General features: G+C 47.4%; 1 protein-coding gene across 1 annotated transcript; it reads right to left on the minus strand.

The window, feature by feature from the left end:
- Window positions 1-2,020: 2,020 nt before the first annotated feature.
- Window positions 2,021-25,332, minus strand: LOC129715899 (NACHT, LRR and PYD domains-containing protein 3-like). The gene is made up of 10 exons (XM_055665788.1): window positions 25,186-25,332; window positions 19,734-19,826; window positions 15,896-16,180; window positions 8,199-8,365; window positions 6,900-7,071; window positions 6,734-6,799; window positions 4,544-6,260; window positions 4,069-4,155; window positions 3,746-3,913; window positions 2,021-3,578 (listed from the first exon to the last, which is right to left on the minus strand). Exons 2-10 carry the CDS (start codon window positions 19,792-19,794, stop codon window positions 3,398-3,400), a joined length of 2,904 nt encoding a protein of 967 aa, XP_055521763.1. The 5' UTR covers window positions 19,795-19,826; window positions 25,186-25,332; the 3' UTR covers window positions 2,021-3,397.

The raw sequence follows: 25,332 nt of genomic DNA on the forward strand, positions 1-25,332 counted from the left end.
TTTGTTAGAACTCTAGCAACAGCGTTCTGAACAAGCTGTAGCTGCCTGACAGTTTTTTTCAGAAGACCTGCAAGGAGACCGTTACAATAATCTAGCCTACTAGTAATAAAGGCATGTACAAGTTTTTCTAAGTCTTGAGCTGACATGAGTCCTCTTAATCTTGCTACGTTTTTGAGGTGATAGTAGCCAGATTTTGTTACTGATTTGATGTGACTGTCGAAATTTAAATCTGAATCCATAATAACCCCAAGATTTCTGGCTTTGTTTGACGTTTTCAGGGACAGAGAGTGAAGGTGTTGGGTTACTTTAAGCCTTTCTTTTTTAGCACCAAAAACAATTATCTCCATTTTGTCCTTATTTAGTTGGAGGAAATTTTGGCACATCCAGTCTTTGTCTTGCTCAATGCACTGGCACAGCAGATCTATGGGGCGATAGTCATTTGGTGATAGCGCTACATAGATTTGAGTGTCATCGGCATAGCAGTGGTGGTCAATATTATTATTTCGCATGATTTGACCTAGTGGGAGCATGTAGATGTTGAATAAAGATCGAACCTTGCGGGACTCCACACGTCACGTTGGTTGGTTCTGATACAAAGTCGCCAATGGAAACAAAATAGTTCCTATCTTGTAGATATGATCTGAACCAACTTAAGACTGTGCCTGAAAGCCCCACCCATTTTTCCAACCTGTCCAAAAGTATTGAAGAATGGGGGGAACAGTCTGAAGAAGGGTCTTGACCCGAAACGTTGCCCATTTCCTTAGCTTCCTCACTCGCTGAATTTCTCCAGCATTTTTATCTACTCACATTCACCCTGTACTGACCCCCACCCCCATCCATCCTGTATTGATCCCCCCATTCAACACCACTAGCATCCCCCATGCTCTCCCCTCACAATTTTACATACTCCATCCAACATGTACTAATTCACCTGCCTCAATCGATCCATTCCGCACCGATTGCCTTCTCAACCCTCCCCCCCCCCCCCGCCATCTATCCACCCCGACCCTATTGTGCTTCATGGTCTTCAGAGCGAACATTGACTATGTTTGATAATGGAATGCAATCAAATGTGTTTTAATTCCCAATGTTATTATTTGTTTTAACACCTTTAAACATATTACCAAAAGAACATTAGCTGCAGTTATGTCCTTTGGCCATCTCTTGTCAGTTAGTGTAATGTTTAACCTGTCAGATGGGTATAGTCAGTTTTAACAGCTATAAAATGCCGTTAGAAAATTCCTTGCAACCTGTATATTTTGTTGTGGATAAATTATGTGGGAAGCGAGAGTATTTCTGTGCCAATAGTAATATCGACCCATGCTATGGCCATGTCATGGTAATTTTCGGACCTTTACAGAAAACATGCTTGCATCAATCCGTAGTGTGTATGGTTAAGCATATATGTTACCATGGTCCAGGATTTATTGACACAGGTTGATCATATGCACAATAATTCAACCACATTTTTGTTTGGAAGTGGAAAGAACTAATAGAAATTGCATTAATTGCAATGTGTAAAAAGAGTTGAGATATTGTATTATAATTTTGCTGCATGTCATTGCGGTATATATCATGTCTTGATTGTTGAATATGTTTAGTTTGTGAGTTATTTGAAGCAGAAATAATATGTGAATGTAGACAAAAGTGCTGGAGAAACTCAGCCGATGCGGCAGCATCCATGGAGCGAAGGAAATGGGCAACGTTTCGGGCCAAAACCCTTATTAGCAATGTTACAAAATTTTGAGATTTTAAAAATCAAGTCTGCAATTTATCCCATCAGATAAAGCATAACAATAAGTTTAATTTGACACCAAATTCACTTTCATATCTCAAGTATTAAAAAAGTTATGGCCATTTTCATACTCGGAAATTAGCATCTTGTTCCCTATTGATTTTCAATGGACATTACAAAAAAGCTGTGATCTTGGATAGTCAAAAGCCCATTTCTTAAGGAAAGATTAACATTTTTAAATAGCCTAAGTGTCCAAAGATTATTCACAAATAATTCACAATATAACATGATTTTTATATCTAATTTACATTAATTTATAGGCCAAATGGAAGGAATTTAGTGTTCAATTGCTGTAAATAAATGCCCATTTAAATCGGCTTTCTAGTGGGTTCATGTGAACGCGCTGGTTTAGAACGTTGACATCGCGCTGGATTTGTGCCCTCAAATGCCGAGAAAAATACTGCGGGATATAAAAAGCCCAAAATGAACTACTCGCTATAGATAACTTTAATTACAGGGTTATATATATGCCCCATTTAATGAAAAAATAAGGTACATACCTTTAATTGTTTGCTTTATAAAACCCTGGGGCTGCGAGAGGTTGCGGAATGAGACAGTAATTTTAAAACTATTATAACTATATTATCGAGGCCTATAAAACTAATAATGCCTTTTGCGACCGGGTCTTGCAGCGATTTTTCGTTAATGATTTACTAGGCTGAACATCTGCGATTAGTACAGCCTAGTAAAAATCGCGTTTTAAACCCGCCCCCTCCAAACAGCGCCAAAATCGCGGACATGGCTGAGGGCAGATTCCCAATGACGATTCAGGTAGGTTTTGTAACATACCTACCCTTATTCAGACTGATGGGTTTCCTTTGCTCCATAGATACTGCTGCACCCGCTGAGTTTCTCCAGCACTTTTGTCTATCTTCGATTTTCCAGCATCTGCAGTTCCTTCTTGAACATAATATGTGAATGCTTCATTGAGCATAATTCCGACTGGTAACTACGCACTTCGTCCGAGTGCATTATCGCACGCATCATGCAAACCGTCTTAAATGATCACCTAAACTATCATTTGGCAACCTAAAAAGCTGTCAGAGTTACCCGGTTGGCAACAGGGAAAAAATGTTAAGCGAGAGACCTGGTGGTGCCTCAGGGATCTGTGTTGGGTCCACTGTTAATTGTCATGTACATCAATGATCTGGATGATGGTGTGGTAAATTGGATTAGTAAGTATACAGATGATACTGAGATAGGTGGTTTGTGGATAATGAAGTAGAGTTTCAAAGTCTACAGAGAGATTTAGGCCATTTGGAAGAGTGGGATGAAAGATGGCAGATGGAGTTTAATGCTGATAAGTGTGAGGTGCTACATCTTGGCAGGACTAATCAAAATAGGACATACATGGTAAATGGTAGGGAATTGAAGAATGTAGTTGAACAGAGGGATCTAGGACAATGTTCATACCACTGGGGTGTAAACTGACCAAGCAAAATATGAGGTGCTGCTCCTCCAATTTACGGTGGGCCTCACTCTGGCCATGGAGGCCCAGGACAGAAAGGTCGGATCCTGTTAGAGGTGGCAAAAATGTCGGTGGGTAATCTGTTGTATGTTACGACTGGTAGGGTGGAAGGTGAGGACAAGGGGGACTCTGCCCTACAATTGGGGCGGCCCGGGAAACGTTGGGGTTGAAAGGAGAGGGCAGGGATTCCACTGGGCGGTGACTTTTGTATTCCAAGATATTCTCGTTTCCAGGTCTGGGTTCAGTCCGGATGTGGGTTCCTGCGGCACCGACAGTTCCTGCTCCCCGTTCGGACTGAACTTATTCCCCTTCAGCCTGAAAAGTTGAGGAATAAAGATGAAATAAACAGATGAAACAACAGTGTCAATAACAGGGACTGCGGTTAATATTTCAACAACACTTACAGAATAAAATCACAGGCCCACAGAAGCCCGCGGATCCCCTGATATTTTATCACATTAAACATTAACACAAACACACACCTGATCGGCTCCAGTCTCGGGTGGTTCAGTATGAGGACGCGGAGAGGGGGGACAGATTGGTCTGTGAGGGAGTTGAATCCCAGGTCCAGCCACGTCAGTGAGGGGATTGTACTGAGAGCGGAGACGAGATCCTTGGCTCCAGAATCTGTGAGACCGACACTGTTCAGCCTGGAGATGAGAGAGAGCGAGGGTGAGGGACACAGAGAGACAGGAGACGGTGCAAATCCCCAGTGTTTATCAGAGACACAATTACTGATCATATTAATGTTCAGTGTCAGACACCCAGTGACTGTAAACACAATCTCTCACAGTTTGGGACTTACCCCAGTCTCTGTATTTTACAGTCCGGGTTCCTCAGAGCCGCAGACACCAGTTTCACTCCGGAATCTCCCAGGTCGGTGTTTCCCAGTCTAAACACAAACAGACAGAGTAAGAAACAAACTGATACAAACCCTGGCGAGGCTGAGATAGATAACTTCTTCCAAACGGATATTTCTGGTAACACCTCAGCAAATTATTGAATAAATCTCTGTGGTTGTGGTGTTTAGTGACTCACCATTTATTCTCATTCCCCGACTGGGAAATGTTCCCCGTGCAGAGAACGGCGGCAGGGCAGCGGGCATCACGCGCGACCCGGGGGAAGGGGACGACTACCGGTGACCCAGGGGAGGGGGTAAAATAGGGGTGCCCCCCGTGCACAGTGACAGCCGCTCGGCCCCCATAGATGTGGTGGTGAACGGAATAACAAAATAGTGAAACAATTTTACAGTTCAGTGTTAGCGTCAAACGGACAGTTACCTCAAGTGCTGACACTTGTGCAGAACCGGTCCCAGCCGCTGGAGACCTTCACACTGAATGCGGCAGCTCTCCAGATCGAGGTCTTTGATTGTATCACAGGGCCTGATGGCATAAGACAGGGCCGCACAGTCAATCGGGGTCAGTCGCAGTCCACGGAATGAAAGAGTTTCCAAAGATCCCAGTGTCTGCTCAGACTCAAACAGGTAGTGCATCGTGTTCAGGAGCCTCCTTTGACCAGCTTTACTCTTTGTGTTTCCAGCCTGACGTTTAACCTCCTCCTTCACCCAATCACTCACTCGGCAGATTGTTTGATGAGGGAATTGTCCCAGAAACTCCTCCAGGATCCGAGCTGCCCGTGGGGAGGAGAGACCAGCGACAAAACGGAGAAATACTTCAAATCGCCCGTCTGTCATGCCATGGGCTTCAATGAGGAGTGTCGTGATATCCCCGCGATCTACAGTCATGAATTGTGCGAGTGCGGCTACAAACTCTTGGACGGTGAGGTGCGGGAAGGTGTACACCACGCTCTGGGCTGAACCCTCTCTCTCCAAAAGTTCCATCAGGAACCCGGACAGGAACTGGGAAGGCTGCAGATTGTATTTGATCAAATCTTCATCTGTGAACACAATGTTCTTCTCAGCCACTCCAGTGAAGGCCATCTGACCAACCCTCAGTAACACCTCACGGAGGTTCTCAATCTCACGGCCGTGGTTTTTCAGGATGTTGTAAATAAAGTAGCAATATAGTTGTGTGATGGTCTTGGGAACTCGCTGCGGGTCCCAGTGTGTTTGTGTGAAGGGGCCCAGTGTCAGGCCGAGGATCCAGCAGTAGGAGGGGTTGTAGCTCATGGTGTACAGGATCTCGTTCTCCTTCACGTGTTGGAAAACAGCTGCTGCCACCGTCTGATCTTCAAAATACCTGGTGAAATATTCCTTCCGTTCCTCACCAACAAATCCCAGGATTTCAGCCCGGACACTGATCTCTGCCTTTTCCAGTAAATGTAACGCAGTGGGGCGGGTGGTCACTAGCACTGAACACCCTGGGAGCAGCTTGTGCTGGATTAAACTGTACACAATGTCAGACACTTCACACCGGGATTCAGGATCTGGGCACTGGTGCTGAGGTTCTGTGTCTCTCCGACTGTCAGCAAAATCGATTCTGCCCTTGAATTCATCCAGACCGTCGAATATAAACAGCAATCCCTCTGGGTTCTTCCAGACCTCTCCTAGCATATTCCCAAAGTAAGGATACCGATGCAGAATTAGTTGCCTCAGGTTTATACTGCAGTCAATTGTGTTTAAATCCCGGAATTTGAAACTGAAGACAAACTGGAAATGTGGGTATATTTTCCCCGTGGCCCAGTCATGAACAATCTTTTGCACCATTGTTGTTTTTCCAATCCCCGGGAATCCGGCCACTGATGCTGAACTCACAGATCCGGATTTACTCCGGGAAAAGCTGCTGTGGAACAATTGATCAGTCCTGATTTTTTCCAGTTTTCCCCGGAGATGTTTCTCTTGCCATTCCTCAAGATCCCGGCCTCTTGCCAGCAGCTCATATTCCACCAGTGTCCGATCTCGAACAGAGGAGATGATTGTGAGCTCAACGTATCGATCAAGCAGCAGGAAATCCTTAACCTTCTCATTCATCAGGATGGTGTTCACGCTCAGTGTTTCAGTCTGTGCTCGCAGATTCTCCTTGTGTTTCTGTTGAACATCTTGCATGGGAACAGGCAGATAATAGACACAATGTTAGGTGGCTCAACTAAAAACTCAACATTAAAAACTACAAGAATTAGTTCAATATCCTTCAATTAAATCAATTCACTGACTCTTTGGTTACACTCGTACTATCCTTGATCGGACTTTCTTCGTTTTACCTTGCACTAAACGTTATTCCCTCATCGTTTATCTATACTGTAAATGGCTCGATTATAATCACATATTGTCTTTCTGCTGACTGGATAACACGCAACAAAAGCTTTTCACCGTATCTCGGTACATGTGACAATACAGTAATCTAAGCTAAACCTGAATCTACAGACAAAGAAACAATCCATAGTGAATCCCCGTGTCAGTCTAACAATTTCTTAGCCTTTAATCTTCTGATTTCCCATTCTGCAAAGTTCTGAACAGTTTCAGTATTACATCAATTCTAACATTGGTGTGAACTGTACATTTCAACACTCACCTTCCATATGAAAGGGTAATTCAGTTAAACGTCTGGTGATGTTCATGTATTCTTGTGGATCAGGACCTGTTCAAATCAACGAGCATTCATTAAACCAGACTAGAATAACATTGTTAACTCCAGTGTTTCAATGTGATATTCAGTTCAGTGTGTTGAATTACCGTACCGAGCTCCTGGATTTCTTTCAGTATTTTGTCCAGCTTTGGTAATTCATTCTGCATTTTCACAAAGGATTCCCACATCACCCGCCGGGCACGGTTACCATTCACCATCACCAGACTGAGGAAGAGTGTGGAACTGTCTCTGCGGTTTCCCTTTACCAAGAGCTCAGCGACACTCTGTGAAGAACAACAATGAATATATTGAGAAGTGACTGAGACAATGCTAATGGGGAGGGAATTAACTGTTCAGTGATGGGATATTCTGGTCGCTTTGACCATAGTGACAGGCATTGGATTGCATCTTCATGCACCCATGACACTGTGCTGACAAACTGTGTACTCACAGAGTCCTGACAGTGTGAATCTCGCTTCACACCTGGCCGTGTCCGAGAACACAGCAGAGTTCAGCACGGGAACAGGCCATTCGGGCCAATGATGGCTGTGATGAAATTAATGTGAAATTAATCCAATTCCTTTTGACCTCACATGGACTGCATCCCACTAGGAATGGACTTGTCCAGTCCAACCTGCATTTCTTCCCGCTCTGCATTTTATAAGAGTTATGATTTTTCATCTACATTGTTTCCCTCGCTGAGCCGGCATTCACTCATTGACCAGATAACTTCTTTATCTCTACGCCTACCCCAGTTTTACCCGATCAAAGATATCCATTACTTGCACATTTTCTGCAGCTCCTCCCCTCCTTTCACTGCACATTAACTCGGCTTCTCTTCCCACAGATGCCCAAATAACCCACCTGCTGAATATTTTGTAGATTTTAGCAAATGTACTTTTGTTTATTTAATTTATCAATTGAATTATAAGCGAACAGTTTAATGTCTTAGAGTAATCCAGCAGGTCAGACAGCATCTCTAAATACTGAGTTCTTCTGTGCAGCACATTGTGAGTTTTTTGTAAACCAGGATCTGAAGTTCCTTGCGCTAATGCCCAATGCCCTTTGTGATTTCATGAACTGAGATAAATGTGACCATTGAAACTGATGACACTTGAGAAGTATTATCGTTTACTGATTCTGGTTTACAAGTTTACAGCCCCCTGACTATTGTGCTAAGATGCATGTGTAGGAAGAACAGCTGGATCAGAATGGAACATTCTCAGAAATCCCCAGGTCACAGGTTTTATTCCTGATACCAGATCAACAGGACACAAACTGATCAGAGATCAGTGTCTCCATTGCACTATTCAGTGCGAGGTGAGTGGGACTGTATTGGTCACTCTTTCCCCCCCCCAATGCTGTCAGTTCTGTGACAGGAAACAGAAGTCACCGTGTTCCTTCCACTTACCCCGTGTTCTTGTTCATTGAAACATTCCTCCCGTTTCATCATGAAGCTGAGATGTTCAACCTCTTCTTCAATCACCTGTTTTAGTCTCTCCAGATAGAATGTTGTCAGTTGGAACAATTGGCAGTCGCTCCACTGTGTCACGAGCTCAGAGAATGTAGGCGTTACATCTGTGTATACAAAGGGAGAAACTAAACACCATCTGAATCAGTCCCCTTGGCTCCCGCTACAACAGTCATCCTGACTGATCCACCACCCCACCCCTCCGCCCCCCATTATTAGAACTGATCGAAACAGGGTATTGGAATAAGACACAATGTGCTGGAGTCACTTGGCGGGTGAAACAGCATCTCTGGAGAATATGGATCGTTGACGTTTCAAGTCTGGACCCTTCCTCAGATGGCGGGGAAGGGGGAGACATGTGGATGAGAGGAGGGACAGGTCAAAGCCTGACAAGTAGGTGGATACATGCAAGGTGAAGCTTTGATAGGTTGATGATCAGACAAAGGACAGAGATGAAAAGGCAGAAGATGTGACAAAGGGATTGAAGAGTTGTGAATTGTGAAGCTAGAGGAAGAAATGCAGGTGAAATGGGCGAGGAAGGGAGAAATCTGTGCAAGAGTTAAAATAGGTACAGGTGCACAACCTTTTATCCGAAGTTCCAAATAACGAAAACCTCCGAATAGCGACATTTTTTCAGTCCTTGAAGAAAGGTCCTTGAAAACGTTCACCGAGGGCGGCCCGCAGAGGTGACAGCGGAACCTCCGACGGTCCTCGAAGAAAGGGGAACTAAATCCCCATTCATAAAAGAGAAGGTGAGGGTATATTGCGCGAGAGGGTTAATAATTGACAGTCTTCTGCTGCCTGCCCGCTGAGTTACTCAGGGGGCAGGCAGCAGCAAATTGTCGCTCCCTTCAGTTTCACCCCACCTACACCCCTCTGCTTCCCGGCCATGTGTGTGACCCCTTCCCTCCCCTCTCCAGCTCCCCGCCCATTGCACCGGCGCGGGGGTTTTGCACTGTCTTCACGTCGGAGCTAGTGCCAGTCACCGGAGACGTCAGGACCAACGGGACACCGGCCCCCAGGCCCACTGCAAGCACGGAGATCCCAGAGACCCACAGCCAGCAGCAGCCCAGCCCCGTTCCAATTCCAGAGGAGCACGCTCCCCGTAGGGACCGAAGCTGATGGTGTGCAAGGTGCGTCTTGGTCTTGAGGTTGCGGATGAGGGGGCGTAGCTCGGGCTGTGACGTCTCCGGCCACCCCCCTGTACAGAAGCTGAGACTGGGAACTGTGGAGTTGTTTGCAGTTGCAGAGGGAGGGGGTAAGGGCGGTACAGTTCCCAGTCTCAGCTCCATTCCAGGGGGGTGACCGGAGACGTCAGGACCAACGGGACACCGACTGCAAGCACGGAGATCCCAGAGACTCACAGCCAGCAGCAACTCTAGCCCAGCCCCGCTCCAACTCCAGAGGAACCCGGGTTGCGGATGAGGGGGCGCAGCTCGGGCTGTGGGCGAACTGCCACTTGTCACCGTAGCGGCGCATCGGGGAGCGGGTTCCTGTTGGTCCTGACGTCTCCGGCCATCCCCCTGGACAGGAGCTGAGAGACGTCAGGACCACCAGAAGCCGCTCCCCGATGCGCCGCTACAGCGACAAGTGGCAGTTCGCCCACAGCCCGAGCTGCGCCCCCTCATCGGGACACCGACCCCCAGGCCCACTGCAAGCACGGAGATCCCAGAGACTCACAGCCAGCAACAACTCTAGTCCAGCCCCGCTCCAACTCCAGAGGAACCCGGGTTGCGGATGAGGGAGCGCAGCTCGGGCTGTGGGCGAACTGCCACTTGTCGCCGTAGCGGCCCATCGGGGAGCGGATTCCTCTGGAGTTGGAGGGACAGGGAGATACAGCGGCTTTTGAGAATGGTGGGCAATCACTTCCAAAGTTCTGCCCACACAGTCAGTACACCTCTCCTACACTTGTCTCCCGCACTAAGATTATCTCGCAGAGAATGATCCCAGCCTAACCCTCCCTATTCTCTCCTATTCTGCAAGAAAAAACTACATTGAAGACTCAAACTCGCGATCGAGTAACTGCCGGGATCGAGGCGCAAACTCGCGACCTTGCGGATATGAACCGAGCACTCTACCACTGAGCCAGCCGTTAAAATCTACGCTAAAAATCTTCCATTCCGAAAGCCGTAAAATTCTGAATTACGAAAAGTGTCTGGTCCCAAGGCTTTCGGATAAAAGGTTGTGCACCTGTACCAACTTGTTGATCCAGTCGACATTGGCAGATCGAGCACAAAGCACTTGGCGAGTCTATGCATTGTGTCAACCGTGGCTAACCATTGTAACTCTTCCATAACCATATATATTTATGATTTGGAAGAGGGAATTAGGAGCAACACTAGCAAGTTTGCGGATGACACAAAGCTGGGTGGCAGTGTGAGCTGTGAAGAGGATGTTAGCAGTTTGCAGGGTGACCTGGACAGGGTGAGTGAGTGGGCAGATGCGTGGCAGATGCAGTATAATATAGATAAATGTGAGGTTATCCACTTTGGTGGCAAAAACAAGGGGGCAGATTATTATCTCAATGGGGTTAGGTTAGGTAAGGGGGAGGTGCAGCGAGACCAGGATGCCCATGTACACCGGTCACTGAAAGTTGGCTTACAGGTACAACAGGCAGTGAAGAAAGCTAATGGAATGTTGGCCTTCATAACAAGAGGATTTCAGTATAAGAGTAAAGAGGTTCTTCTGCAGTTGTATAGGGCTCTGGTGAGACAACATCTGGAGTATTGTGATTGAGGCAGTGCAGCGTAGGTTCACGAGATTGATCCCTGGGATGGCGGGACTGTCATATGAAGAAAGATTGAAAAGACTAGGCTTGTATTCACTGGAGTTTAGAAGAATGAGGGGGGATCTTGTAGAAACATAAAATTATAAAAGGACTGGACAAGCTAGATGCAGGAAAAATGTTCCCAATGTTGGGCGAGTCCAGAACCAGGGGCCACAGTCTTAGAGTAAAGGGGAGGTCATTTAAGACTGAGGTGAGAAAAATCTTTTTTACCCAGAGATGTGAATGACATGACTTCTGAATTAAGGGACAGAAGTTTAGGGGTAACATGAGGGGGAAATTCTTTACTCAGAGTGGTAGCGGTGTGGAATGAGCTTCCAATGGAAGTGGTGGAGGCAGGTTCGTTGGTATAATTTAAAAATAAATTGGATAGGCATATGGATGAGAAGGGAATGGAGGGTTATGGTATGAGTGGAGGCAGGTGGGACAAGGGGAAAAAAGTTGTTCGGCACGGACTTGTAGGGCCGAGATGGCCTGTTTCCGTGCTGTAATTGTAATATGGTTATATGATTCGTCAGACATGATTTACCTTTCATAATTCCATGCTGACTTTGTCCAATGATTTCACCACTTTCCAAATGTGCTGCTATCCCATCTTTAATAACTGATTCTAGCAGTTTCCCCACTACCGACGTTAGACTAACTGGTCTGCAATTCCCCGTTTTCTCTCTCCCTCACTTTTTAAAAAGTGGGGCTACATTAGCTACCCTCCGATCTTCAGGAACTACTCCAGAATCTAAAGAGTTTTGAAAAATTATCACTAATGCATCCACTATTTCTGGGGCTACTTCCTTAAGTACTCTGGGATGCAGCTTATCTGGCACTGGGGATTTTATCGGCCTTTAATCCATTCAATTTACCTAACACCACTTCCCGAACAACCTGGATTTCAACAGTGCCTCCATCTCATTTGACCCCCGGTCCCCTGCTATTTCCGGCAGATTATTTATGTCTTCCTTATTGAAGACAGAACCAAAGTAGTTATTCAATTGGTCTGCCATGTCCTTGTTCCCCATGATCAATGCACCTGTTTCTGACTGCAAGGGACCTACATTTGTTTTAACTAATCTTTTTCTCGTCCCATATCTATAAAAACGTTTGCAGTCAGTTTTTATGTTCCCTGCCAGTTTTCTTTCATAATCTATTTTCCCTTTCCTAATTAAGCCCTTTGTCCTCCTCTGTTGGACTCTGAATTTATCCCAGTCCTCTGGTAGGCTGCTATTTCTGGCTAATTTGTATGTTTCATCTTTTGTTTTGATACTATCCCTGATTTCCCTTGTTATCCACGGATGCACTACCTTCCCTGATTTATTATTTTGCCAAACTGGGATGAACAATTGTTGTAGTTCATCCATGCCGTCTTTAAATGCCTTCCATTGCATATCCACCGTCAACCCTTTAAGAATCAATTGCTAGTCTATCTTGGCCAATTCACGTCTCATACCCTCAAAGTTACCTTTCTTTAAGTTCAGGACCATTGTTTCTGAATTAACAATGTCACTCTCCATCCTAATGAAGAACTCAACCATATTATGGTCTCTCTTGCCCAAGGGGCCACACACAACAAGACTGCTAACTAACCCTTCCTCATTACTCAATACCCATTCTAGAATAGCCTGCTCTCTCGTTGGTTCCTCTACATGTTGGTTTAGGAAACTATCCCGCATACATTCCAAGAAATCCTCTTCCTCAGCACCCTTGCCAATTCTTTCTCTGTGAAATACCGAAAATTATCATGACATGTCCTTAGCATGGGTCATTATTGCTATTGATACAGAAACACTCTCGCTTCCCACATAATTTATCCATAACAAAATATAAAGGTTGCAAGGAAATTTCTAAAGGCATTTTATGAAAACAGCTGTTATAGCCGACTATACCCATCCGACAGGTCTGACCTGGGGAGGATTACATTACACTAACTGACAAGAGATGGCCAAAGTACATAACTGCAGCAAATTTTCTTTTGGTAATGTAATTTAAAGGTGTCAAAACAAATAATAACATTGGGAATTAAAACACATTTGATTACATTCCGTTATCAAACATAGTCAATGTACGCTCTGAAGACCATGAAGCACAATGGGGTCAGGGAGGGGGGGGGGGGGGGGGGGTGTGTGTGAGTCAATACGGGGTGGATAGATGGGGGGGGGGGGGGGGGGGGGAGGGGTTTGAGAAGGCAATCGGTGTGGAATGGATGGATTGAGGCAGGTGAAACAGTACGTGTTGGTTGGAGTATGTAAAATTGTGAGGGGAGAGCACGGTGGATGTCAGTGGTGTTCAGTACGGGATGGATGGGGGGGGGGGGGGGGAATCAGTCCAGGATGAGTGGGGGTAGACAAAAATGCTGGAGAAAACTCAGCGGGTGAGGCAGCATCTATGGAGCGAAGGAAATAGGCAGTTTCGGGTCGAGACCCTTCAAGAAGAATGGGGCGATCAGTACAGGATGAATTGGGGGGGGGATCAGTCAGTACAGGATGAATGGGGGGGGGGGGGGGGTTGGGGATCAGGACAGTGTTGATTAGAGGGTCTGTGCAGGATGAATGAGGGGATCAGTATAGGATGAATGGGAGATCAATACAGGGGGAGGCCTCTTTCCGCCGGGGCAGGGTGCGGGAGGAGGAGGCGGTGGAGCCGCTGTCGCGGCCGCTGCTGCCGCTGTTCGGGGCCTGTCATTCGCTCCGACCCTTCGTCACCCCGCTCCTAGTATCTTTGCTCCGCACAGCCGCCGCCTTCACAAACTATTTTCCAGAGATCCTGCCTGACCCGCGGAGTTACTCCAGTTTTTTGTGTCTATCGGTATAAACCAGTATTTGATTGCCAAGCCGGGCAAAATGACTCGGTGTTTAGGTTTGGGTTGCCCGGCGGCACTTTGGGTGGTCAATGGCACCCGGGCAACCGCTAATTTCGAGCCGTGCCATCGCTCCACTCTATGTGGCCTCATGCTCCCTGGATGCAATAATACTTTGTCATGTGTACCCAAGTTCAGTGATCATCCTCCTATACACGAGAATCAGTAGAGGAATGGATACACTATCTATATTACTAAAAGTCTGATCTTGACCGCTTTTGGCCCACTTTGGCATGATTTCCGAGAGAACGCCGCCACCTACGGCCGTCATTTTTGGCCACCTCGCTCAGAGCCCCCTTCCGCCTTCCTTGAGGGGTGGGACTTTTCCCATCGATTAAAAATTAGAGAGATATTAATGTTTTTTACAAAATTCCCAATTATCTCTGCTTCCCCTGCTGGCGGCAGGGGGATGGACTATAAAACCCGGAAGTGTCGTGCCTCACTCAGTCTCTGCCAGACCCAGGAAGCGAGAGGGCCACGGCTCTCTGAGCTGCGAATAACACTGACCGAGTCCCATCGATGCGGCGGCTGTAAAGTGGCTGCTGCCCAATTGTTTGCCTCGCCCTTTTTTAAAAAAAGTTTCTGTTCACAAAATAAATTTTGGTTGTCAGGTGGCTGCTTGCTGACCAATTGTTGGTGGCCAGCCCTCCCGTGTGATGCGGGGACCCAGCGGGTCCCACTTAGTCTAGTCTATTATATACAATAGATTAATGCAGTCTTTTACCCAGAGGAGGAGAATCAAGAAACCATGATATAGGTTTCAGGTGGGGTTGGGGATTTGATGGTGAAATCGGTACATGGATTGGATAGGTTTAGAGGGACATGGGCCTTACGCAGGCTTGTGGGACTATAGTAGATCGGCCATGTTGTGTGACGTGTCCAAGGTGGGCTGAAAAGCCTTGTTCCATGCCGTGTGCCTCTATGACACTGAGGCACAACACGGACCATAATAACTCCAACAGTGCAGACTACACAGAGACCAAACGCAAGAGTCGCCACGTTTTATGCACCATCCTATACTCTTCACTTTCTCAGAAAGCCTCTCCCCAGTCACTGCATTAATGCACATCTGAATCTTCAATGAGGATGATTCATCACCTCTACGATCACTCCCTCTGTCCTTTCAACTACTGCCTGCAGGTTCACAGATCACGAAGGTTTAGTATGGACCAAATACAGGCAGGTGGGACCAGTGCAGATGGGGCATCTTGGGCCGAGGAGCCTGTTTCCTTCCTGTACGAGTCTATGACTTTATTATTTGGATTAATGAAGCCAAACCTGGAGATGATACATAGAGCATAGAATAGTGCAGCACGGGAACTGGCCCATCGATGCCCCATATCTACACCAACAATATCATGTCAATTTGATCTAATCCCATCTACCTGAACATGGACTGGATCCTCTGTTCCCTGACTGTGTCAATCATGTGCCAGTCTAAACAGTGTTTCCACCACCTCCTCATGCAGGACCTTCCAGGAACCGAGCAAAGTCTGTGTAAAAAAACTAGTCCAGCCTGTCCCCTTTAAACATTCCTCTCTCCAGTCAGAGGCATCCCCTGGGAACAAGACTGACTATATCTATGCCCTTTATATTCTATACTTCTATTAGGCCTCCACTCAGCCTTCATTACTCAGATAAAACAATCCAATCTTTGTCTGCTTTAACTCAGACCATATTTCCAAATGATGTGTATTCTAGTGGATCATTTGACAGCTTTCCTCATGATCCACAATTCTGCAAATAGTTCTATCGTTTTTCAACTTACTAACTCGACCACCTATGTTTTTGTCCAAATCATGGACATGTTTAGAAATTGCAGCGGTTCCAGAACTGATCCTTGCAGAATACTATTGGTCACGGACCTAGTCAGAATAACACTCCTCCACCACTATTCCTCTCTCCTGTTTCCCCTCACTCTAAGTTCTTTGCTTTTTTCTCTTCCCTGTCCCTACAGTCTTCACCATTCTGCAGCATCCACTCCCCTCCCATTTCACTCACCTGCTCCTTGAATGAGACTCGATGATTCCTTGTTTGATGAATCTCGATCATGATGGATTTCGCCACTTGGGTCAGTTCCAGGGCCGTGAACCACATCTCCTATTCCTCTCCCTCTGGATGGACATTGTTCCCTTTCCTCTTCAGCGGTTTCACATTCCATTGAGGCTCCGCTCTTAATCCCACTTTGCTTTTCTGTCATTGTTCCTGTGTTCTGACCATCTTTCTTTGACGAGGTGCCTGGCCAAAGACTTTTGAGGAAATTGCCCACTTGAGTAAATATCCCACCTGAAAATAAAAACATTAATTGCAGGTTGCAGAGAAATTTCTAATTGAGAAAAGCACAGGTTTGGAATAGCCGCCAGCAATCTGAGCTGATATTCTGGGGCAGGGGAAGGGAATCTTTTCATGTTGGAATGCCGCATTAAGTTAGCTGTAATCTAATAAGGCCGCATGCATGAGACTTCAATTAGATATAGTTCAAAATGTACTTTATTTTGTAAAAATCTAACTACAGGTGCACAACCTTTTATCCGAAAGCCTTGGGACCAGACACTTTTCGTAATTCAGAATTTGTCGGTCTTCGGAATGGAAATTTTTTTGCGTAGATTTTAATGGCTGGCTCAGTGGTAGAGTGCTCGGCTCATATCCGCAAGGTCGCGAGTTTGCGCCTTGATCCCGGCAGAAGAAGTTGGAGCGGGGCTGGGCTGGGCTGCTGCTGGCTGTGGGTCTCTGGGATCTCTGTGCTTGCGGTGGGCCTGGTGGTCGACGTCCAATTGGTCCTGACGTCTCCGGTGACTGCACTGACCTGCAGCCATCGCCGTCGTGAAGACAGTACAAAGCCCCCACGCCGGTGCAATGAGCGGGGAGCTGGAGAGGGGAGGGAAGGGGTCACACACATGGCCGGGAAGCAGAGGGGTGTAGGTGGGGTGAAATTGAAGGGAGCGACAATCTGCTGCTGCCTGCACGCTGAGTTTAAAAGTTCCCACGCAAGACTCACGATACACTGTGTATCGTGTCTACCGTGGGAACTTTTAAACTCAGCGGGCAGGTAGCAGCATATTGTCAATTATTAACCCTCCCGCGCAATATACTCTCACCTTCTCTTTTATGAATGGGGATTTAGTTCCCCTTTCTTCGAGGACCGACCGGAGGTTCCGCTGTCACCTCTGCGGGCCGCCCTCGGTGAACGTCCTGTCTCCCTGTCCCTGGGATAGTAGGGGGCGATCAAACAGCACAATACCCCCCTCCCCCTCCAACTCCAGAGGAATCCGCTCCCCGATGGGCCGCTACGGCGACAAGTGGCAGTTCGCCCACAGCCCGAGCTGCGCCACCCCAAGAACAAGAAGTACCTTCCACACTATCAGCTTCTGCCCATACACTGCGTGCTCCTCTGGAGTTGGAACGGGGCTGGGCTGGAGTTGCTGATCTGGGATCTCCGTGCTTGCAGTGGGCCTGGGGGTCGGTGTCCCGATGAGAGGGCGCAGCTCGGGCTGTGGGCGAACTGCCACTTGTCGCCGTAGCGGCCCATCGGGGAGCGGCTTCTGGTGGTCCTGACGTCTCCGGCCAGTTTGCAGTTTTCCTCTGGAGTTGGAACGGGGCTGGGCTACTGCTGGCTGTGGGTCTCTGGGATCTCCGTGCTTGCGGTGGGCCTGGGGGTCGGTGTCCCGTTGGTCCTGACGTTTCCGGTGACTCCACTACGCTGCTAGAATCGCCGACGTGAAGACAGTACAAAGCCCCCGCGCCGGTGCAATGGGCGGGGAGCTGGAGAGGGGAGGGAAGGGGTCACACACATGGCCGGGAAGCAGAGAGGTGTAGGTGGGGTGAAACTGAAGGGAGCGACAATTTGCTGCTGCCTGCACGCTGAGTTTAAAAGTTCTCATGCAAGACTCACGATACACTGTGTATCGTGTCTACCGTGGGAACTTTTTAACCCAGCGGGCAGGCAGCAGCATATTGTCAATTATTAACCCTCCCGCGCAATATACCCTCACCTTCTCTTTTATGAATGGGGATTTAGTTCCCCTTTCTTCGAGGACCGACCGGAGGTTCCGCTGTCACCTCTGCGGGCCGCCCTCCGTGAACATTTTCAAGGACCTTTCTTCAACGACCGAAAAAATGTCGCTATTCGGAGGTTTTCGTTATTTGGATCGTCGGATAAAAGGTTGTGCACCTGTACTATGTACTAACTTGGAAAAAATGAAAAAATGTTATTTCTGAAGTTAATTACCTTTCATTGACTTTGTTGTGACTGCTTTTTGTGGGAAAGCATGTGAATATTTGGTTGCAACATGGAGGTACACAGTTTCAGCTGATCCTCTAGATGGGTATCCGTCATTTGTGACCTTAAGGGCATCTTGATTTGGGTTAGTTAGGAGAATGTAGAATCGCAGCAATAAGTGGTTGAAAAGCAAGAAAGCATTTTTCGTGTGGGGAGGATTATTTCGTTGAATCTTCTTTTACTCTTTGGTATTTTAAATAATAAAAGACGAACAAAAACATATTAATAAAAATAAAAGGATTTGTTCTACAAAATTTGGATTCATTCGAAAGACCGCACTGAATGGCCTAGAAGTCCGCATGTGACCTTAAGGCCGCAGGTTCCCCACCCCTGGATAAGAACGTGGAAGAAGTTGTCCTTGAATCTGGTGCTATGTTATCTCCATTTATCTAATATAAAATTTGGATGCTTGTTACTTTGAGATAATCTGATAATTTTGTTCCAAGTATTCCTGATTTTAGCCTTGCAGTTATCTGCCAAAATACTGATCACGACCAAGCATTTCTACCGCCACAACTGGATTTCAACCAGTATTTGTAGATTAGTCAACATGTTAGACGGAGAAGTAACATTTCAAGTTTAATCCTGATAAGGGCACGTTGACACATGGTGGAGGGATAAATAAAACCAGCATATTCACCATGAATGACAGGGGCCTCGAGACCCCCTAGAAAGACCCATACAAATCCAAGCGCAGGCTTGGCGATCGCTTCGCCGAACATCTCCGCTCAGTTCGCAACAACCAACCTGATCTCCCGGTGGCTCAGCACTTCAATCCCCCCTCCCATTCCCAATCCGACCTTTCTGTCCTGGGCCTCCTCCATGGCCAGAGTGAGACCCATCGTAAATTGGAGGAGCAATATCTCGTATTTCGCTTGGGCAGTTTATACCCCAGCGGAATGAACATTGACTTCTCCAATTTCAGGTACTCCCTGCTTTCTCCTCCCCTTCCCAGCTCTCCCTCAGCCCACTGTCTCCGCCTCTTCCTTTCTTCTTCCCGCCCCCCCCTCACATCAGTCTGAAGAAGGGTCTCGACCTGAAATGCCGCCATTTCCTTCGCTCCATAGATGCTGCCTCACCCGCTGAGTTTCTCCAGCATTTTTGTCTACATACAAATCCATAGATCCCTAAAGTCAGCAGCACACATGAAGACAACATTTAACATTCTTGTCATTAGCTGCAGCATAGAATGCAAGTGAAGGGAGGCCTTGATACAGGGAGTTGATTAAGCCTTAAGTTGGAGGAGTGTGTGTAATTCTGATCTCCATACTGGGGGAAGGATGCCTTTGCACTGGAGATGATGCAGAGGAGATTCATCAGGTTATTGCACTGAAATTAATATTTAAATTATCAGCTGAGACTGGACTGATTAAGTTGTCTTCCTTGAAAAAGAGGGCTCATTTATCAGACTATCCCTGCATCCGCCCACCTGTGACTGTGATGTCCACTCTCTGTGCTCAGCCCCTTCCCTATTCCCACTTCTGTGTGAACACCATTTCTTGCATCAGCTCTACGCTCACTGACAGGGCATCGTATATATGTCACAGAAGGCACACAAACCTTTTTGTTTCTTTGATGTAGAGGCCACTGAATTACCTCCCCAGTCGCCACTTTCAGCCATGATGTCGACAGGAGTTCACAAACTCTGTAGCTCTGGAATAAACAATATTAACAGAACCATCAGATGACAATTGAATGTGAAGGAAAACATTGCCTTGTGAACCAACAAACAGCATTACAGTGCAGCAGAGATGTGGAAAACATCCCTTCCAAATAATAGACAATATGTGCAGGAGTAGGCCATTCGGCCCTTCGAGCCATTCAATGTGATCATGGTTGATCATCCACAATCAGTACCCCGTTCTTGGCTTCTCCCCATAACCCCTGACTCCACTATCTCTAAGAGCCCTATCTAGCTCTCTCTTGAAAGCATTCAGAGAACTGGCCTCCACCGCCCTCTGAGGCAGAGACATCCACAGATTCACAACTCTGTGTGAAAACAAGATGGTATACCCCTGCAAATTAATAAACAAGAAAAGCAAGAGTAGACCACCTAGCTCTGTATGTCTGACCCTGTCATTCATAACGTACACAAAAATGCTGGAGAAACTCAGCGGGTGCAGCAGCATCTACGGAACGAAGGAAATAGGCAACGTTTCGGGCCGAAACCCTTCTTTTTAGACTGATGAGGGGTGGCGGGGAGAAGAAAGGAAAAAAGAGGAGGAGCCCGAGGGCTGAAGGATGGGAGGAGGAGCCCGAGGGCTGAGGAAGGGGAGGAGACAGCCCGAGGGCTGAGGAAGGGGAGGAGACAGCAAGGGCTAACAAAACTGGGAGAATTCAATGTTCATGCCCGCAGGATGCAGACACCCCAAGCGGAATATGAGGTGCTGTTCCTCCAATTTCCGGTGTTGCTCACTCTGGCCATGTAGGAGACCCAGGACAGAGGTCGGACGGGGAATGGGAGGGGGAGTTGAAGTGCTGAGCCACCGGGAGGTCAGGTAGGTTCTTGCGGACTGAGCGGAGGTGTTCGGCGAAACGATCGGCCAGCCTCCGCTTAGTCTCACCGATGTAGATCAACTGACATCTAGAGCAGCCGATGCAATAGATGAGGTTGGAGGAGATACAGGAGTCGAGGGGGGACGTAAAGGGACAGGTGTTGCATCTCTTGCGGTTGCAACGGAAAGTGCCCGTGGAGGGGGTGGTACGGGAGGGAAGGGAAGAATTGATAAGGGAGTTACGGAGGGAGCGGTCTTTGTGGAAGGCAGACATGGGAGGAGATGGGAAGATGTGGCGAGTGGTGGGGTCACTTTGGAGGTGGCGAAACTGACAGAGGATTACTTGTTGTATGTGACGGCTGGTGGGGTGAAGGGTGAGGACTAGGGTGACTCTGCCCTTGTTGCGAGTGTGGGGATGGGGAGAGAGAGCAGTGTTGCGGGGTATGGAAGAGACCCTGGTGCGAGCCTCATCTATGGTGGAGGAGGGGAACCCCCGTTCCCTGAAGAATGAGGACATTTCAGATGCCCTGGTGTGGAACGCCGCATCCTGGAAGCAGATGCGGCGTAGACGGAGGAATTGGGAGTAGGGGATGGAGTCCTTACAGGAAGAAGTGTAGTCCAGATAGCCATGGGAGTCAGTAGGTTTATAGTGGAAAGGTCAAGGAATGGTAAGCAAGTGTCGGAAACAGTCCAGGTGTATTTGAGTGCCGGATGGAAGTTAGTGGTAAAGTGGATGAAGTCAGTCAGTTGTGTGTGTGGGTGCAGGAGGTGGCACCAAAGCAGTCGTCGATGTAACGGAGGTAGAGGTCGTGGATGGGGCCCTGGTAAGTATTGAACAAGGATTGTTCGACGTACCCGACAAAGAGGCAGGCGTAGCTGGCGCCCATGCGGGTGCCCATAGCTGCGCCTTGTATTTGGAGGAAATGGGAGGAGTCAAAAAAGTTATTGAGGGTAAGGACCAGCTCCGCTGAGCGGAGGAGAGTATCAGTGGACGGGTATAGGTTGCTTCTCTGGTCGAGGAAGAACCGGGGGGCTTTGAGGCCATCCTGGTGGCGGATGGAGGTGTAGAGTGACTGGACGTCCATGGTGAAGATGAGGGGGTGAGGGCCTAGAGAATGGAATGCGCGGAGACGGCGGAGAGTGTCTGAGGTGTCTTGAACATAGGTAGGGAGGGATTTAAACAAGAGGGATAGGATGGAGTCAAGGTATGTGGAAATGAGTTCGGTGGGGCACGAACAGGCAGAGACAATGGGTCTACCGGGGCAGTCAGGTTTGTGGATTTTGGGGAGAAGGTAAAATCGGCCCGTGCGGGGCTGGGGAACGATGAGGTTGGAGGCTCGGTCGGGCAGGGCGTGGGAGTTGATGAAGTCGGTGATGGTGCGTCATTCATAAGACTCTGTCTGATCTATCCAAGGCAACAATTCATCATTTGTGCCAGATCCCTGAAGCTTTCAAACCCCCTGATCACCGTATGAGTATTCCAGACCAAACACGGCCAATCCCCAACATCCACACCTCGCCTGTTTGGAGGCTTCAACTCACCGAGAAAGAGGAAAAATACCCACTGATGGGAAATTCCTGTCACACTCTGCTGGCCCTATTCTTACCCCAACCGTGACATTCAACAAAAGCTTCCACACCACCATGTTAACCATTGCCAAATTCCCCACTAACTGGACCGGGAAATAAACTACAAGCATCCCAACTTTACTGGAAACTGTAGTCCCCACTGCTCCCATGGCACATTCCACCTCATCCCTGGAGTTCCCATTCCAGAATAGAAGGATTATATCCCAGGCCTGGACTCTGCAGGGTATCCATGATGTCAGGTGATGTCTGCAGTACCACCACCAGTCCCGCTTCACAGGAGAATCATCCGTCTCATCTCTACAGGACGCTGCCCAAACCCGCCCAAAGGTTCATCGGACGGAGTTACCGGGAGAGAGATGGAGACGTCGGGCGAGAGTAGTGGCCCAGTAGGAGGGTAAATTGGGTTCATGGCGACACCCCTTCAAAGTAGGTGGAGGCACCCCACGGGTCACACAGATGGGTGAGGAGAGAAAGGTCGGTTCACAGGAACTGCACCAGGACATCGAGCTCGCGGGCGGGTCGGATTTGGACTTTGAAAATGGCAATGCCTGCATGTGTAATATGTGCTTTAAGAATTTCACTGTACAGTTACATATTGAACTACTGAACTGTTGAACAAACATCTGTTCCTCTCAGCACTCAGCTCTCCAACTGATTCATCCTCAACAAACAGGGATTATCCTTTGCTATCTTGCAGACATTCTCTATTATCATAGCTGAAAGATACAATTCTGCATTAAATGGTACTACTTCTGGTCCTGAACTATCCCAGCTGTGGACAAGTGATCTCTCCCTATCTTTAAACAAACTCTAGCATCAAAATCAAACGTATTTGTTTATCTTACCGGTGTGTGTGATCTGGTCAAGTACAAATGACTACCATTTGTTACCAGTGTAATAAAGACAATGTGTATTTACGTTATTGATTAAAATAGTGCATGCAGAAAACAATGGAAGTGCAATGTTAGATGATCCATTATCAGAACTGGGACTGTAATCAAATGCTGCTCAAACTGCTGAGTGTTTCCAGCATGTTTCTCTTTTTCATTCAGATCTTCTGGAATAGCAATATTTAAAAAAAATTCCATGCCCAAAAAAACGGTTGTGAAAGTCACACGTCATCCTACAGTGGTCAATAGATTTGTGCAAATATCATATTTCCCCTCACATACCCAATAGTCCCAACTCATTTGAATAATGAAATGAGAACTGACATGTACAAAACACATTCTGTGTTGCAAATCTGAAATCCTCAAAGTATCCTTTCCTTTTACTATCATTCTGGGACTGCCCTCGGCCTACTCAAAATAAATGTTCACGCATGTAGTACATCTGTCAAAGAGCATGCTTACAAGTCCTTGGTCAGGCCCAAATTGGTGTATTGTGGAGCCGTATGGGATCCTTTCAACAACAAGATCACCCTGAAGAAAGTACAACGTCGCACAGCCCGCTTTGTATGTAACGACCACAAGCACAAATCAAGCGTGAATAATAAAGCATTAAAAATCAAGCATTAATAATATGCTGACTTCGCTCGGATGGGATACCCTAGAGCTCCGCAGAATCAGGCTAATACTTATTGCAATTTACAAGGAGATTCACAAAATCACGCCATCAAATCTCCCGTCATCCCAGACCACCAACTGCCATGAAATAAGACAAAATAACGGTCCCTACCGGTCAGCCATGATCACATTGAATGGCGGTACTGGCTCGAAGGGCCGAATGGCCTACTTCTGCACCTATTGTCTACATCATCAACTGACTAAATTTCAATAAACTTTGCTACCAATATTCCCTTTACCCAAGGACAATAAGGGAATGGAATGTTACCACCCAACACATGTGCTGCTCCCGATAAGTCATTTAAAAAGGGGATTGAACAACTAGATCTCCTCAACTTGGTGAAAAAGGCCCACTTTAAAATTTAATCACCACTCTACTCACTCTGACCTGCGCCAGATAACCACTGATGAGCTGTTTGCGCAGTAATCAACAAGAACCAGAACCAGTCTTATCTATGACCAGTGGGCAAAAAAAATGTGTCACTCTCCTTACAGACGGCCCAGAAAGGCCTTTACTCTGGCGATTGAGGAAGATTTATCAGCAAAAATATCTGAAAGCAAAAATGACAAGCTGACAGTTTGATTATTAAATTGTTCCCATTTAGTAAGTGTAAAACAAACTGGGACATTTGCTTTGACTCCAGCAGACTGCTCAGCTCATTCAACACATCAAGTGTTGGTTGCAACTTTATACAAGTGTGTGTGTGTGATGGATGTGCAGCATGAATCTACAGCAACACATCCAATGACAAAACGCAGCAGCAGCTGTTGCTCAACATTACTTTTCTGCTTCAAACAATCACTGGGACACATTTACACACAACAATAAATTCAATGTGCTGCTGACAGACAAGAGAAAATCACTCAATGGGGGAATTTAACCCAAGTCTCTCCCCAATATTAGAGCCGTCTACTGGGGAGCGGCGGACAAAATTGATGGATGTCAATCTGCTGTCCTCGCTCCCCGCCCGGACAGTGGGGCCTCGCTCCCCACAGCGGCCCGGTCTGTCAGTAGTTAAGATGGCCGCCTCTGGCTTCACTCCGGCAGCCAATGGGATGCATGGGGGCGGGGGGTGGGTGCTGATCATGACTAATCATCCCCAATCAGTACCACGTTCCTGCCTTCTCCCCATATCCCCCGACTCCGCTAGTTGTTAAGATGGCCGCCTCTGGCTTCACCCCAATTGACTTCAGTGGGAGACTGCCAGTAGTTAAGATGGCCGCCTCTGGCTTCACCTCTATTGACTTCAGTGGGAGACTGCCAGTAGTTAAGATGGCCGCCACTGGCTTCACCCCTAATTGCTTCACCCCTATTGACTTCAATGGACCCGTCCACTGGGGAGCGGCGGACAAAATACTCACCGATGGATGGATGGATGTGGATGTCAATCTGCTGTCCTCGCTCCCCGGCCCCGAGTCTCCCCGCCCGCTCAGACACCGCGGTGGGCCCCGCTCCCCACAGCGGCCTGGACAGTGGAGTCCCTCTCCTCTCCTCTTCCCGCTCCCCCA

Source organism: Leucoraja erinacea, unplaced genomic scaffold, assembly GCF_028641065.1.
Source record: "Leucoraja erinacea ecotype New England unplaced genomic scaffold, Leri_hhj_1 Leri_1494S, whole genome shotgun sequence".
Classification (NCBI taxonomy): Eukaryota; Metazoa; Chordata; class Chondrichthyes; order Rajiformes; family Rajidae; genus Leucoraja; species Leucoraja erinaceus.